The sequence below is a fragment of the Bos mutus genome, chromosome 17, assembly GCF_027580195.1.
Source record: "Bos mutus isolate GX-2022 chromosome 17, NWIPB_WYAK_1.1, whole genome shotgun sequence".
NCBI classification, from domain to species: domain Eukaryota; kingdom Metazoa; phylum Chordata; class Mammalia; order Artiodactyla; family Bovidae; genus Bos; species Bos mutus.
The window spans coordinates 15,500,317-15,516,354 of record NC_091633.1 but is presented as its reverse complement, the minus strand read 5'-3'; the positions used below and the strand labels follow the sequence as shown (position 1 = coordinate 15,516,354).

The 16,038-nt window shown below is 41.7% G+C and overlaps 1 protein-coding gene across 5 annotated transcripts in view; it reads left to right on the top strand.

Annotated features, from left to right (window-relative positions):
• Positions 1 to 16,038, top strand: part of VSIG10 (V-set and immunoglobulin domain containing 10) — a 74,104-nt gene that overhangs the window by 12,118 nt on the left and 45,948 nt on the right. The window contains exons 1-3 of one of the 5 annotated variants that reach the window (XM_070386113.1): positions 6,115 to 6,293; positions 7,876 to 7,936; positions 10,549 to 10,774. In XM_070386113.1, the coding sequence (XP_070242214.1) occupies positions 6,205 to 6,293; positions 7,876 to 7,936; positions 10,549 to 10,774 (376 nt within the window). In that variant the 5' untranslated portion in view covers positions 6,115 to 6,204. Of the gene's footprint in view, positions 1 to 6,114; positions 6,294 to 7,875; positions 7,937 to 10,548; positions 10,775 to 16,038 lie in introns of those variants that run through there. The other 4 variants (XM_070386112.1, XR_011467439.1, XM_070386110.1 and 1 more) reach the window with 4 other exon arrangements.

The window sequence follows — 16,038 nt, the reverse complement described above, 5'->3', positions numbered from 1 at the left end:
GGGAAAACAGCAGATTCACAGGGAACAGTGAGTACCGAAGAAATGGCTTCCCTTCTCCAGAGCTGACCACTCCACAAAAAGGCTCCAGGTGGGTTCCAGACCACCAGCACCCTTTCAGCAAACATTTTGGTTTTTAAAATTTATTTTGTCTAACTAAGTATAGTTGATTTACAATGTTGTGTTAATTTCTTCTATATAGCAAAGTGATTCAGCTACATATATATATATATATATATATACATTCTTTTCATATTCTTTTCCATTATGGCTTATCACAAGATATTGAATATAGTTCCCTGTGCTATACACTAGGACCTTGTTGTTTATCCATTCTCTGTATAACAGTTTGCATCTACTAATCCCAAACTCCCCATCCATCCCTCCCGCCCCCATCCCCTTGGCAACCACAATTCTGTTCTCTGTGTGAGTCTTTTTCTGTTTCATAGATAAGTTTGTGTCATATTTTAGATTCCACATGTAGGTGATAGATATGGTATTTGTCTTTTTCTTACTTAATATTTTCTAAATCCGTCCATGTTGCTGCAAATGGCATCATTTCATTCTTCTTTATGGCCGAGTGGTATTGCACTGTATGTATGCACCACATCTTTACCCATTCATCAGTCCAAGGACATTTAGGTTGTTTCTATGTATCGCCTACTGTGAATAGTGCTACTATGAACACTGAGGTGCAGGCATCTTTTTAAATTATGGTTTTGTCCAGATACATGCCCAGGAGTGGATTGCTGGATCATGTGGTAACTCTATTTTTATTTTTTTGAGGAACCTCCACCACACTGTTCTCCACAGTAACTTTCTCAATTTACATTCCTGCCACCAAAAGAAACACCTTATTCTTAAGGTGACCTCAGCACTTCTCTGTCCCAAGAAACCAAAAGAACCTGCCCACGTTATTTTTATGTTAATCAGTACTCTTTCAGTTGCAAGTGACTAAAATGCAGTGCAAATGGAATCCTTAAAGAAGAAAAGGTATTAGTTCTGATACTGGGATGCCAATGGATAGTTGACTTCAGAAGTATCTGGATCCACAGGCTTAAATGGTGCCATAAGTATCCCTTCTATTTCTCAACTTTCTTGGCCTCTGGGCTGGTGTCAATCCCGAGTAGACTCTCCCTTAATGTTACCAGACAGTCATTGTGGTCAGCTGCTTCTAAGACAGCCCCAGTGATCCCCCTACCTCCTGGTATTCACAGCCTTGTGCAATCCCTTCCCCTTGAGTAACCTGCTTCTAATCAATGCTGCTGCTAAGTCACTTCAGTCGTGTCTGACTCTGTGCGACCCCAGAGATGGCAGCCCACCAGGCTCCCCCATCCTTGGGATTCTCCAGACAAGAACACTGGAGTGGGTTGCCATTTCCTTCTCCAATGGATGAAAGTGAAAAGTGAAAGTGAAGTCACTCAGTCCTGTCTGACTCTGCGATCCTATGGACTATAGCCCACCAGGCCCCTCCATCCATGGGATTTTCCAGGCAAGAGTACTGGAGTGGGGTGCCATTGCCTTCTCTGCTTCTAATCAATAGACTGGAGGAAATGGCAACCCACTCCAGTACTCTTGCCTGGAGAATCCCATGGACAGAGGAGCCTGATGGGCTACAGTCCATGGGGTCACAAAGAGTCAGACACGACTGAGTGACTTAACACTGTCACTGTCGCTGTCATGTTAATGGAGGTCACTTCTGTGATTAGGTTATATAAGACTGGGACTTAGCTCTTACTGGCGCAGACTCTATTGCCATCTCCTCTGGTTAAATTTCATAAAATCGCCTGCCAAGTAGAAAGACTCATGTGATAAGGAACTGAGGGTGGCCCTTGGCCAACAGCCAGTGAAGACTTGAAACCCTCAGTCCAATGTCCCACCAGGAACTGAATCCTGCCAACAACCACCGGGTGAGGTTGGAAGCAGATTGCTCCCCAGTCAAGGCTCCAGATGAATGAACTGTCTGGCTTCCAGCGAAAAACCTACGTGTAATTTCTCAGGCCATAGGCAATTCAAAGGCTTTACCTGGCAGGCCTCTGGGAGGAAAGCTGCCCTTCCCACACCAGACCTGGTGCATGGGCAGCAGATTGCTGTCTCTAAGGGAGTTGCATTCAAGGACTCAGCCCCTCTTACCTGTCAAACTCTCATGTATATTGTGCTCCTTGCTTCCTGGGTCCCTTTATCTGAGGTCCTAGGCAGAGGTCCTCTCCAGGCACCTCTGCCAAGGCCTTCTTATGGGGGAGGGTGGGGCATGACCTTGCAGTCACTTGCTCACTCTGACCTCATACCCAGTATTCTTCTACTCTATCCCTCCTCTCTCTCCGTCCCCACCCTGAAAGTCCCAGGGGCTATAAAATCTCTTCAACCGTGAGATGTATATAGGGGAAAATTCAACGGGGAGAGTAGGTACTTCCTCCAGTTTCAGTCTCTTCTCTAAACCATCTAAGCAAATGATCAAAGGCTTAACTTTTTCATTTTCAGCTTGTAGCTTTAATTGGCTACTTGCACACCTGACACTTGAGCACTCTGTCCCAGCTAGACTGGGATCCTGACAAGGAGACCCGCCGCCGCGCCGCGCCAAGTCGCTTCAGTCGTGTCCGACTCTGTGCGACCCCACGGACTGCAGCCTACCAGGCTTCTCCGTCCATGGGATTCTCCAGGCAAGAACACTGGAGTGGGTTGCCATTTCCTTCTCCAAGGAGACCCCAGCTTATGCCAAATCTTCACCAGGGATTGAACTCATGCTTCCTATATTGGGAACATAGAGTCTTAATCACTGGACCACCGGGGAAGTCTGACACATTGATTGCAGTCTTTTGAAAGACCCTGAGGCAGAGCTCCTGGTGCACAGAAATTGTGAGATGATATATAATATAGTAATATTATTTTAAACTGCAAAGTCTGTGGTGATTTCTTATGCAGCAATAGCTGACCAATGACAGCCACCAGCTACTTCAGGCCTGAATTTGTTCAGGTTAGCAACTCCAGCAGGAGGAGGGGTTGCCAGCGGAATACAGGGACTGCCTTTCACTAAACCAGACCAACTGTGGGCCCGCCTTAACCCACTCATTATCACTCTGACCAGCCTGGGTCCTCATCCCCTCCATAGCTCCATTCCAACCCTGTTTGCTTAGAATTGGGGCGGGGCAGCTTTCCAAAGGAAAATAATTGTGCCAATACCAGAAAGAAGAGAAACAGAGGCAGAAAAGCAAAAGCAAGACATATATTCTACAGGTAGCAAGGGAGTAAAAGTATACACCTTTGCAGAGATCTTATTAACCAGCTCAAAAGAGCAACTTTCAAGCACTGTGTTAGTAAGCTTTTTGCATGAGTTCACAGCTAATACTAATACTAATTACTTATGATACTGGCCACTTTTTTACACTCCATCATTACTTATTAAAATTTTATGAGCTTACTAGAACTTTCTGCATACTCCAGAAATTAAGCAACTCCAGCTGACCCTTGATTTGAACTGTGCAGCTCCACTTACACATGGATTTTTTTCAGTATATATATTGAAAAATGTTTTGGATATTTGTGACAATTTGAAAAAACTGGCACATGAACCATATAACCTAGAAATATAGAAAAAATTAAGAAAAAGGTAAGACATGAGTGCATAAAATGTATGTAAATAAATAACATACAGAATTTTAAAAATAAAAATATCACATACAAAATATACATTGACTGTTTATGGTATGAGTAAGGCTTGTGGTCAGCATTAGCCTTGACCATGAAGGAACTGGTACTCCCTAACCAGTATGTTGTTCAAGGGTCAACTGTACATTTATTAAAACATATTAACCTACCATTTGCTTTGACTTCCCCAACTTGTTCAAATTAGGAAGGTTTTGCTGTTAATTAACATTTGTCCAGAAGTTCAAGGCAAGTGAACAGAGATTAGATAACCAAAGGTGCCCAGCTATTTCCCTTAGTCAAAGTTCTAGAAGGTCAAATGTCACAAATACAGAAATATATATGTATATGAAATAATAAATGTATTATCTACATAGACAACTTTTGTAATTTCCACTTAGGAAAGAGAGTTTAAGTTTACTTAAAATGAAATTTACTTTAAAAAAAAAATTATTTCATTTTTTGGCTGTGGTGAGTCTTCATTGCTGCACACGGGCTTTCTCTAGTTGTGGTGAGCAGAAGCTACTCTCTAGCAGCGGTGTGCGGGCTTATTGTGGTGGCTCCTCTAGCTGAGGAGCACAGGCTCGAGGTGTGTGGGCTTCAGTAGTCACAGTGTGTGGGCTCAATAACTGTGGCACATGAGCTTAGTTGCTCCACGGCATGTGGGATCCTCCCGGACCAGGGATCAAACCAGTATCCCTTGTATTGCAAGGCAAATTCTTAACCACTGGACCACCAGGGAAGCCCCCTGCTGAAAAAAAAAGAAATTTACTTTTAAAATTCAAATTGACTATAATGTAAGTAGTTTAGGGAGCTACATGTTTGGCCTTGCTATGCTATCCTATGCTAAGTCACTTCAGTCATGTCCGACTCTGTGCAACCCCATAGACGGCAGCCCACCAGGCTCCCCCGTCCCTGGGATTCTCCAGGCAAGAACACTGGAGTGGGTTGCCATTGCCTTCTCCAATGCATGAAAGTGAAAAGTGAAAGTGAAGTCGCTCAGTCGTGTCCGACCCTCAGCAACCCCATGGACTGCAGCCCTGCAGGCTCCTCCATCCATGGGATTTTCCAGGCAAGAGTACTGGAGTGAGGTGCCATTGCTTTGGCCTTACACACTGACTTTGGACTCCTACATAAGATATGGTATATTCTTCTTCTCAGTTTCCTGTGAGAACCCTTGACTATGATTTTACATCTCAATTGCTGTCATCATCTCTGTAACTCAACCCCTCCTCCACCCACAAAAATTCTAGATAACCCCCTTACACAGAAATATATGTACATATATATGTATATACACACACATACTATCTTCCAATAACCTTTTAGACTAAGATAGAGTGGTTCCCACACTCATATTTTTGCTGAAAAAACTACCCCTAAAATGGTTCTTTGGAGAAGATATATGTGCCTGAAGGAAAGAGATGCAAGAACTAATGGAGATGGGGGTAACAGGGAGGATAAACTGGGAGATTGGGATTGATATACACTACTATATATATAAAATGGATAACTGATGAGGGCCTACTGTATAGCAGAAGGAACTCCACTCAGTGCTTTGTAATGACCTATATGGGAAAAGAATCTGAAAAAGAGAGGACATATGCATATGCATAACTGATTCACTTTGCTATACACCTGAAACTAACACACCATTCTGAACAAACTGTACTTCAGTAAAAGTGAAACAAACGGGACTTTCCTGGTGGCCCAGTGGTTAAGACTCTGCACTCCCAGTTCAGGAGCGCAGGTTCAATTCCTGGCTAGGGAATTAAGATCCCTCATACCATGTGGTGCAGCCAAAAAATAAAATAAGTTTTAAAAAATTAAACAAAGAAACAAAAAAGAAGATTTGGAGAACAAAGAAACTGGTAAATATATGGATAAATATCAATGTGCATCGATTATAAAAAGCAATAACAGGACATTCGAAAGAAGGATAGAGATCATGGTTAACTCTAGGGCAGCAGCATCCAATGAAATAAAAGTTGAGCCACATATGTAATTTAAAATTTTTCAAGTAGTCACTTTTTAAAAATGTGTTTTTTTAAAAAAGCTGGTAAAATTAATTTTAATATTATATTCCAGTAAACTCAATGTACCCCAAAATATCACTACTTCTACCACAAAATCTGGTGTGATTGCAAGTGGGCTTTGAAGTAACTTCTCTTTGAAGTCTAAAATGTACAGCATTTGGACTGTGCACTTCCAATGCAGGGGACACGGGTTTGATCCCTGGTTAGAGAAAATCCTACATGTTGTGTGGCATAACCAAAAAAAGTAAAGAAAAAAAAATATATATCATTAGTAAGGGTCGGCGGGCAATGGTCAGCTGACATACTGTTGGCAGGAGTAGAGAGTAGTATAACTTTTTTGATGAGCAGTTTGGGAAAATCAATCAAAATTTCAACTATTCATGCTTTTTTATCCAATAATAATACCTCTCCTATAAGACTTTTTCCTGCAGGAAATCTCATGAGGTTCATAAAGCCTGAACATTGCTGTGAAGCCATGGGTGTTCATTGCTTTGTAGTTTGTGATAATGAAAAAGAGGAAGCAATTTAAATGACCATTGAGTGGAGGATTAACCGAATTACGGTGAAGCCACAGTATGGAATCATCATAACTACAGAATACTGGGCAATCTTTAAAAGGTATTAGCTGAACCTAAATATAGTGACAGGAAGCCAGACACAAAAGGCCATAGATTATATGATTCCACTTATATGAAATATTCACAGTAGACAAATCCATAGAGACAAAAATTAGATTAATAGTTGCCAGGAGCTGGGGTTGTAAGGGGAGGAAATGGGAAGTGACTACCAGTGGATATGAGGTTTCTTTTTGAGGCGATGAGGATGAGCTGGAATTAGTGGTGATGTTGTACAACCTTGAGAATTTATGAATACCCACTGAATTGTACACTTCATTTAAAAGGGTAAAAAAACAAAAAAAGCAAGCTGCTTAAAAATATATAGTGTGTGATCTCATCTATGCTTTAAAAAAAATCTATTTGTTTACATGTTGTATATAATGTGTGTACAGAAACACACAACTGGAAGCATGCTGCTGCTGCTGCTGCTGCTAAGTCGCTTCAGTCGTGTCTGACTCTGTGCGACCCATAGACGGCAGCCCACCAGGCTCCCCTGTCCCTGGGATTCTCCAGGCAAGAACGCTGGAGTGGGTTGCCATTTCCTTCTCCAATGCATGAAAGTGAGAAGTGAAAGTGAAGTCACTCAGTCATGCCTAACTCTTAGCAACCCCATGGACTGCAGCCTACCAGGCTCCTCCGTCCATGGGATTTTCCAGGCAAGAGTACTGGAGTGGGTTGCCATTGCCTTCTCCGAACTAGAAGCATAAATAACACTTAACTGTGGTTTTCTTCAGCGAGAAATCTAAAATTTAAGAAGATTTGTTATAGGGACTTTTATTTCCCACAAGTGGACTAAATTATTTTAAATTAAAGATTTATAAAATTTCCCTTTAAGACAACATAGCTCTTCTTAGGTGACAAGCAAAAAGCATTTTAAAAGATAGGAGACTAAAGTAATCCAGATCATTAGTATGGTCGTGTAGATTATTTAATATATAAAATGTAGAGAAAATTATAATTTTTATAATTGTAATTGAAAGTATTATAAATTGTAATGTATTATAAACGTACATACTTATAATGTGATATTTACTATCCTATTTTATGAATATTATTGCTGAGGCAATCTGAGCACGGGTTGGAAAAGAATTTCCAGACAGAGTGCATTTCAGAAGGGAGTGAGTTTTTTAAGAACAAAGAGCAGAGATAATGTGAGCACTCTGAGCGCAGGGGGCTGACCTCCTGACAGAGCACGGAAAGCCAACTTTGTGTGGGTTAGTAGCCACTTTTTATAGCCTCGAGACAAAATCCCTCCTGGAAGGCTGCCGTTAGGTGGCTGGTTAGGCTGCTATAGGCTATATAAGGTGTTTACTGAAGTGGGCATCTTTGACTAATTTGGCATAAGAAAGCTTGTTGCTAATGATCAGGGGCTTTTGACAACAGTTACAAAGGAGCTCAATTAGCTTTGGAGGTGTCCTTGGTTCTGGGCTCCATTTCTGTGGCCTTGGGGCAAGACTCAACAATTATCTTTTATATAATTATAATATTATCAGTATAATAAATTATAAAATAAAATAATATTATGTATATTGTGCATGTCCCAAATGACATAATGATATTTATTCAGCTTTCTTCTTTGCCAGGTTCCATGCTAAGCATCTTATAATGATTTTCTCTTATATAATCCTCTCAACATATCCTAAGGTAAGGGCTATACTTATTATTCCCATTTATAGCAGAGGAAACTGAGGCTCAGAGAGATCTCTTAGGGAAGCTTAGAAGCAGTGGGATAGAGATATAAATCCAAGTGTGTTTGATACCAGAACACAGGGTCTTATCCTGCATCCAGTTAGAAAAGATTGGAATGCAGACCAGGGAATAGCGAGCATAAGAAAAGTGAAATGCCAGGGAGTGTTTCTCAGGCTGTACATGGGGAATGGGGGCTAATCCATTGGAGCCTTGGTAATCCAGACCAGGTGACATCTGGTGACCCCGGGCCTAGATCGAAGGTGCTGGCCCCACTCTTTGTGCCTCATTGCCATGTCTGCAAAATTGAGGAAATAAGGACTTACTGTTTACAACCAGGCAAAAGGACCTCAAGCCTGTCAAGATCAAGAAAAATAAGGATAATGTGAAGTTTAAAATTTGATGCAGCAGATATGTTTACACCTTAATTATCACAAAGAGAAGGCAGACAAACTGAAGCAGTCCCTTCCTCCAGATTTGACAGTGAAGAAGCTGAAACGAACCACGTGTGCTGGTTTGAACTGTATTAAAACTTTAAAAATTAAAAAAAAAAAACGAAGTCACTAAGGAGATAAATGTTGAGGACAAGAGCAGTGAAACTTACCTGTGACTTTATATAAACTGAAATGAAGATGACCCATTAAAGATGATCAAAAGACAAGCTGAGCCTGAAGCAGGGAAGATAAGCAACTCCTGGGGAGGCCAGATGTCCCCTGGAAAGGGACAAACTGAACTGATTGTCAAGAAGATAGTTTTGGGCAAACAAGGAACATCATCAAGATTCCAGATCTTTGTGAGCATGAGTTGCCAAAATAAATCCTCTCCTGAGTGCTATATTCAGTTTTGCCATTTGCTTCTGTTGGGACCAACACTCTATTTGTTCACGTACCATTTACTGAGGGCTTCCCGGGTGACGCGAGTGGTAAAGAGCCCACCTGCCAATGCAGGAGACTTAAGAGATGTGGGTTCAATCCCTGTGTGCGGAAGATCCCCTGAAGGAAATGGCAACCCACTCCAGTATTCTTGCCTGTAGAATCCCACGGACAGAAGAGGCTGGTGGGCCAGAGTCCATGGAGTCGCAAAGAGTCAGACGCGACTGAAGCAATTTGGCATACCATTTACTGAACATCTACCAAGCCCTGTGCTAGACTCTGAAGGCAGAGACATGAATGAAACATTGTCCATGCCTTTAAGGAGATTCCAGACTGGAGCAGGAAGACAGACATGGAAAGTGATTCTCACAATTCAGAGTAGCAAGGATTCTGATATGAATTTCCACAGAGTGCTACGCGAAGGCAGAAGAAGTGTATCTGTCTCTGTTGTGTACATTAAGGAAGACTTCCTGGAAGAGGTGACCACTTGAGCCCAAAGAATTGCTGGAAATTAGCTAGGTGGAGAACAAGTAACAAGTAGTAAAGAGCAAGAACATGGGTAAGGGATAAGGAGGTGTAAAGAGTACACCACAGTGTTCATTGTCAGACATGGCTGGAGCTATGGGAATGAGTGTGGGCTCCACCAGGGGAAAGCCCACTCTGTGTTTTGTTCTGCTTTGTTACTGTAGTATCCAGCACAGTGTCTGGCACATGCTTCCTTCTATTTCCACAAATGCTCTATATCCTGTGAAGGTACCCACCTGGAACCCCTGACTCTCCAGAACCCAGTCAAGAATAGAACTGCTAAGTTACAATACAAGGGCATAGAGTTCATAATGGAGCAAGTATTTTTCTTACTTGGTGTCTCTGTATTCTTACTGATATTGTGTGTGTGTGTGTGTGTACACACTTGCTCGGGTGTGTGTGTGTGTGTGTGTGTGTGTATATATATATGTGTATATGTATATATATACACATATATATATATTTAAAAGGTCAGAACTCCAGTGAGGAGTGTAGGAACAGAGGGAAGAGATGGAGAGGGAAGAGATGGGGTCTTCATCTTCCCTTCATGGGGTCTTCAGTTATTCAGTGTGAATAACTTAAGGGTGTACATCTCTAAAAGAACTTTGGCAATAAACATATCTACTGAAAAGTGAAATTTCACATTTCTTAGAGCTTTGCCTTTTGGAGATCTCCTATTTGTAAAAATACAATTTCATTGCTATTTGACATTGGAATTGTACAACAAAGAATGTTGCTCACCATCCGTTTCTACAAGGATTAAGTCATTAGCCACTCCAGTGATTGACCAACAGTGCATCCTGATAGGAATTCAGGATGAAAAACAGGATGGGGCTCTCTATGCTTTGGAAAACAGGCCCCTTAGTTAGGGTGTATTTTTCAGGATCAATTTTAATGAACCCAGATTCTTACATCTTCCCATACATAGTAAAGCACTAAAATCATGAACTAAGATACCTGTTCCTTATGACTAGCAATCATCATTTTACTAAGATATATGCTTGACTGCACGTATTCCCTCTCCAAAATCATACATATATTGGCCTCTCCTACACCTTTGGAGCAGTTTCTCAGAGTTACAGAGAGATACTTTCTCAGACTGTATTCCTCAGTAAGATCCCTGAATAAAACTGAAACTCACAAGTCTTTACGTTTTCTTCTTTCTGTCCACAGAATGGTCAGAAATACATGTTGAAAAGAAAGAAGAGGTCTAGGGAAGTTAAACTTAAAAGTAACTTGCTTGTCAAGAAGTTTAATCTTCCATCTCCCTTCTATGTCCACAAATGCTCTATATCCTTTGAAGAAGGTTCCACCTGGAACCCCTGCCTCTCCAGAACCCAGCCAAGAATCCGAACTGCCAAGTTACAAAACAAAGGTCATAGAGTCCATAATGGAGCAGGTAATTTTCTCACTTAGTGTCTCTGTATTCTTACTGATGTTTTGTGTGTGTGTTTGTATATGCTTAGTCGTGTCCCACTCTTTCTGACCCCATGGACTGTAGCCCGCCAGGTTCCTCTGTCCATGGAACTTTCCAGGCAAGAATACTGGAATGGGTTGCCATTTCCCACTCCAGGGGATCTTCTCAACCCAGGGATTGTCTCTCCGGCATTAGCAGGCAGATTCCTTAGCCCTGGACTACTTGGCAAGTCCCAGATATTTTACCCAGGTCTAATAAGTTTAGTTGTCTGGGTTCTAAGGTAGAGAATATATAAAGCAGTAAATTGACTGGAGCAAGAACAATTATATCAGTAGTTATCAATTACTGAACATCTATTGTCTACAGGGTACTTTACTGGCACATGCCTCATCAAATCCACTCAATAACCCCCGGAAACAGAGGCTCTAAGAGCGGGAAATAACTTTCCTAAAGACACAATGAAATGTAAGCAAATCTGACAGATAGGAAGACCCAAACCCAGTGCCTAATCCGCAGGAGGAATTAACAATGAAACAGCAGTCTGGGGCCATTCTGTGTGTGGGATAAGCTCTTCTAGTTCCCACAGTTAGCATGGTAGCCAATGTTCACATGCAAAAAAGCTCATTCCTGGAATCGTTATGAGAAAAGATTGCATTGTGTCCACTGTGCTCTGTTCAGAGTAAGAGAACTGTGTTACATTTCAGAAATAACAGAATTTGGATAAGTGGGTGAGTTTTGGCTTTGTCCACGAGCTTTGACCTTGAGCAAGCTGCCTAACAACTCTGGGCCTTGTTTCCTCCCCTGGATGGTGAAGGTTATTGTTTGAATCAACAATCTCTGAAATTCTTTGAGTTCCAGGCAACTTGGGCCAACTCCTATCTCTTGGAAGACCTTGGCTGTCGAACCCGAAATCCATTCAGGGCTGAGAGCGCCACCTTGTGATTCAAACTTGTGAGTGAGATTTTTCACTTCCTGTGCCCAGCTAACCCAGTTGACAGTTCCAGTTTAGACCTGCAGGATGGTTTTTTCCCCTAACTCCTGGAAATTGCTTTTTAAAATGTTGTGAATATGTCCATTTTCCTGGAAAGAGGGTATATAGTTTTCATCCAACATTTCTTAGTCCCCCCTTTCTTCAATCGAAGTTTTTACTTCTGTCATTGAATGTGAGGCCCAGAGCAGAAGTGATTCATTCGATAAGCATGGGCTTGAGGCTATGACTTTGTTTGGAAAGTTATTTTATTTCTCTGAGCCTCAGCTTCCTCATTTATAATATGTAGATAAGATTAGTGCCTCCTTCTGAAGTTTGCTCAAAGGATAGGAGAAAATCCATGGAAAGTGTGCCTGGCAAGAGCAATTAGTATATATTATGAGGAAATTTTCTCAAAACTCTTACAAGAGGGACTTCCCCAGCAGTCTAGTGGTTAAATTCTGCCTTCCAATGCAGGGGGCATGGGTTCTGTGCCTGTTGGGGGAATTAAGATCCCACATGCCATGTTGAGCAGAGACAGGGAATTCTCCCAGAGAGGGAATGCAAAAATCTTAGAGTGGAATCAGGCATCATACACTTTGTATTTGAGAAATGTGATAGAACTTATGCAGCACACAGGAGAAAGAACCAAAGCAAACAAAGATCAGATGCTGGGACCCTAAGAGGTTGGGAATTCCTGGCTACACAGCCAAAGGAGTGTGACTTTGGAAAAAGAAAAAATAATGGCATAAAATGCTACTTGACCACATTCCAGGCAAGTGCCTTGGCATACAGAGAGCCCAGTCTAAGTGAAGAGAGGCAGGCTTTTGTAAAATGCCAGCATCTCAGCCTCACAGAAAGTGAGAACAATCTCTTTCCAGAAGATGTGAGTGGAATTATGGTTGAGGCAGAGAGGAAATTAGAAAAGAGGTGCCCCAAGTTCTCTGAGTCCCTTCATAGCTTCAATGTCTGTTGAATGGCCATCACGTGATGAATGGGTTAACACTATGTGGTTATCTCCGTACACTGGAATATAATTCCACCATAAAAAGAAAAGAAGTACTGATACCCGCTACAACATGTTTTGCTAATTGAAAACATGCTAAGTGAAAGCAGCCTATTGCAACATATTCTTTGATTCCACTTATATGAAATGTCCAGAATAGGCAAATCTGTAGAGAAAGAAGGTAGGTTAGTGGTTGCCAGCGTTTGCCTGTTGCAAGTGGAAGGAATTGAGAGTCATAGCTGAAAAAAGTCTGAAACTGATTGTGCTGATAGTTGGATAACTCTGTGACTATACTAAAAAGTTATAGATTTTAAATGGCAGATTGAAAGTATGGCATATGAAACATACCTCAATCATTATGTTGAAAAAAAATTTTATTGAAAGTCACACATCTGGGTAATCCTAATAGATGGATCTTCTATCATTACCTGGGCTTCCATGGTGGCTCAGCTGGTAAAGAATCTGCCTGCAGTGCAGGAGACCCAGGTTAGAGTCCCTGAAAGAGGAAATGGCTACCCACTCCAGCATTCTTGCTGGAGAATCCAATGGACAGAGGAACCTCGCAGGCTACACAGCCCAAGGGGTTGCAAAGACTTGGACATGACTGAGGGACTTTCACTTCACTATCATTACTTCCTATCATAAACTTTGAAAACAAGTGTTACTGGATATATAATATTTCAATGGGTGCATATTAGGTAACCAGCAAAGACTAGTCTCTGGAAGTTGCTGGGTCTGGTTGTCTTTGGGGAAGAGGATAGAAGCCTGGGGGAGGTGGGCAGATGACTTACTTTCAAGATATAACTACATTATAAAAGTGCTTGGATTTTGTTTGATTTTTTAAAATTAAAAATCTTATTTTTATTTTAATTTAAAAATTAAAGTCTTATTTTAGGCTGTTCTGGGTCTTCATTGCAGCGCTCAGGCTTCTTACTGCAGTGGCATCTCTTGTTTCGGAGCATGGGCTCAGTGGTTGTGGTGCTCAGGCTTAGTTGCCCTGCTGCACATGGGATCTTCCTCCACTGGAGACTGAACCTGTGTCCCCTGCGTTGGCAGGCAGATTCTTAACCACTGGGCCACCAGGGAAGTCCTGATTTGATTTTTTCGTCACATCTATTGAAGTATCTCTGTTCTCTGTCCTGTCTATGTATCATTTCTCCCTTCATTGTTTTGTCACTTTCCCATTTTTTTCTGCATTAAAAAAATTTGTGGTAAAATACACATAACATGGGACTTCCCTCGTGGTCCATGGCTAAGAGTCAGCGCTCCCAACGCAGGGGCATGGGTTCCATTCCTGATCAGGGAACTAGATCCCGCATGCTACAATTAAGAGTTTGCATGCTGCAACTGAGACCAGCACAGCCAAATAATAAATAAATAATATACTTTTTAAAGTATACATAACATAAAATTTACTGTTTTGAGAATTCCCTGGTGGCCTAATGGTTAGTATTCTGGGCTTTCACTGCCATGGCCCAGGTTCAACCCCTGGTTGGGGAACTGAGATCCTGCAAGCTGCACGGTGTGGCCAAAATGAAAAACTAAAATAAAATTTACTGTCTTAACCTTTTAAAGTGTGTGGTTCAGTGGCATGAAGTACATTCGCATGGATGTGCCACCATCACCACCAACTATCTTCAGAATTCATCTTGTAAAATGCAAATGAGAGACAAATTAAATATCTCCTCATTTTCCTATTTACCCCCTCTCCCCCTTTACTTTCTGTGTCTAGGAATTTGACTTCACTGGGTACCTCTGAAATAACTGGTATCATACCGTATTTATCCTTTTGTCACTGCCTTATTTCACTTAGCACAGTGTCTGCAAGGTTCATCTGGACTTTTTTTTTTTTTAGCCACTAGCATTTTATTAATTTTCCAGTTTAAAAAAAAATAGTTATCAAAAACACACAAAGTCTACTTTTAATACAGAATTAAGGGAAAAAAGCAGGAATGAAAACTCCCTGTAAAATGTCATCACAACTTTGCATTTAAAAAATCATATATTGGAACTCAGCAGAAAATACTAGAAGTTTCTAGTGATGATGGTAATTACTTCTGGATGACTATGGTTACATTTTATTTTCTCTTTTTTCCCCCATTAGTCTAGAATGAGCATAAGATGCCTATGTTGATAATCAGGAACACAGCAAAAGCTATTTAAAAAACAGACAACTTTGGGGAAATGCTTCATCAAGCTTTCTCAGGGTACCTTGAGTTTGCTAGTTTTTTCTGACCCCGTGGATTCAATACATTTGTAATTGTCAATCCATATGTCCGGATTTGGAATTAAGAAGATAACAGTTATGTTGGCCAACAGATGCACTCAATAGGTGAGGGTAAAGGAATTTCCTGGTGGTCCAGTGGCTAAGATTCCATACTTCCAATGCAGGGGGTTTGGGTTTAATTCCTGGTCAAGGAACTAGAGCGCACATGCCATAACTAAGAGTTCGCATGCCACACCAAAGATCACAGATTCTGAGTGCTGCAACTAAGACCAGGTACAGCCAAATAAATTAATTAATTTAAAAAAAATAGGTGAGTGTGAGAGCAGAGAATAGGACTTCTTTGTTTGTTTTCCCTTGGTCACACACATGCAGGATCTTAGTTCCCCGGCTAGGGATTGAACCCATGCCCTCAGCAATGAGGGTGGCTGTCCTAACCACTGGACCACCAGGGAACTCCTGACAACAGGAGTTTGATGGGAAAATGTATTCACCTGAGGCATCTGATACAGCTGGCTCCCAGGCATTCTCCTCCTGGGTAATCCTGGCAAGTTTCCCACCTTGGAGTCATCTCATAGGAACAAAGTTCCAGTGGTACAGGCTTGGGAGAGCTGACTGTGCTTATGGCTCAGTAACTTCACAGGGATAACTTGTAATTGGCTGTTGTGGAAATATTTACACTATGGAAACTGACAGACACTATACTCTCTTCTCACTGCCAGGAGTGATTCCATGTTCACCAGCACATGACTGGGCTCCTTTCACCCCTTAGGATGAGTGAGTCTTCCATCTCTTGTCAGTCCCTGGTTAACCCTTTCTCAGGGGACTGGTAGGATATTGTCATCCGCCTTTTAGTACTTCTTGAAGCAAGGGGTTCGGAGCCAGACCCCAGGGCCAGGCTGCTACTCAAGCTATTCCTGACTGGCCCATCCTTTCTTGAGCCCCCAAGAGGTTAAACAGAAAAGCAGGTTGTTGCTAAGAAACCTTTCAGCGTTACCTCTAGGGAGGGGACTTGGCAAGAGGAGTAGTGGGGCAGAAATAATAGGTGG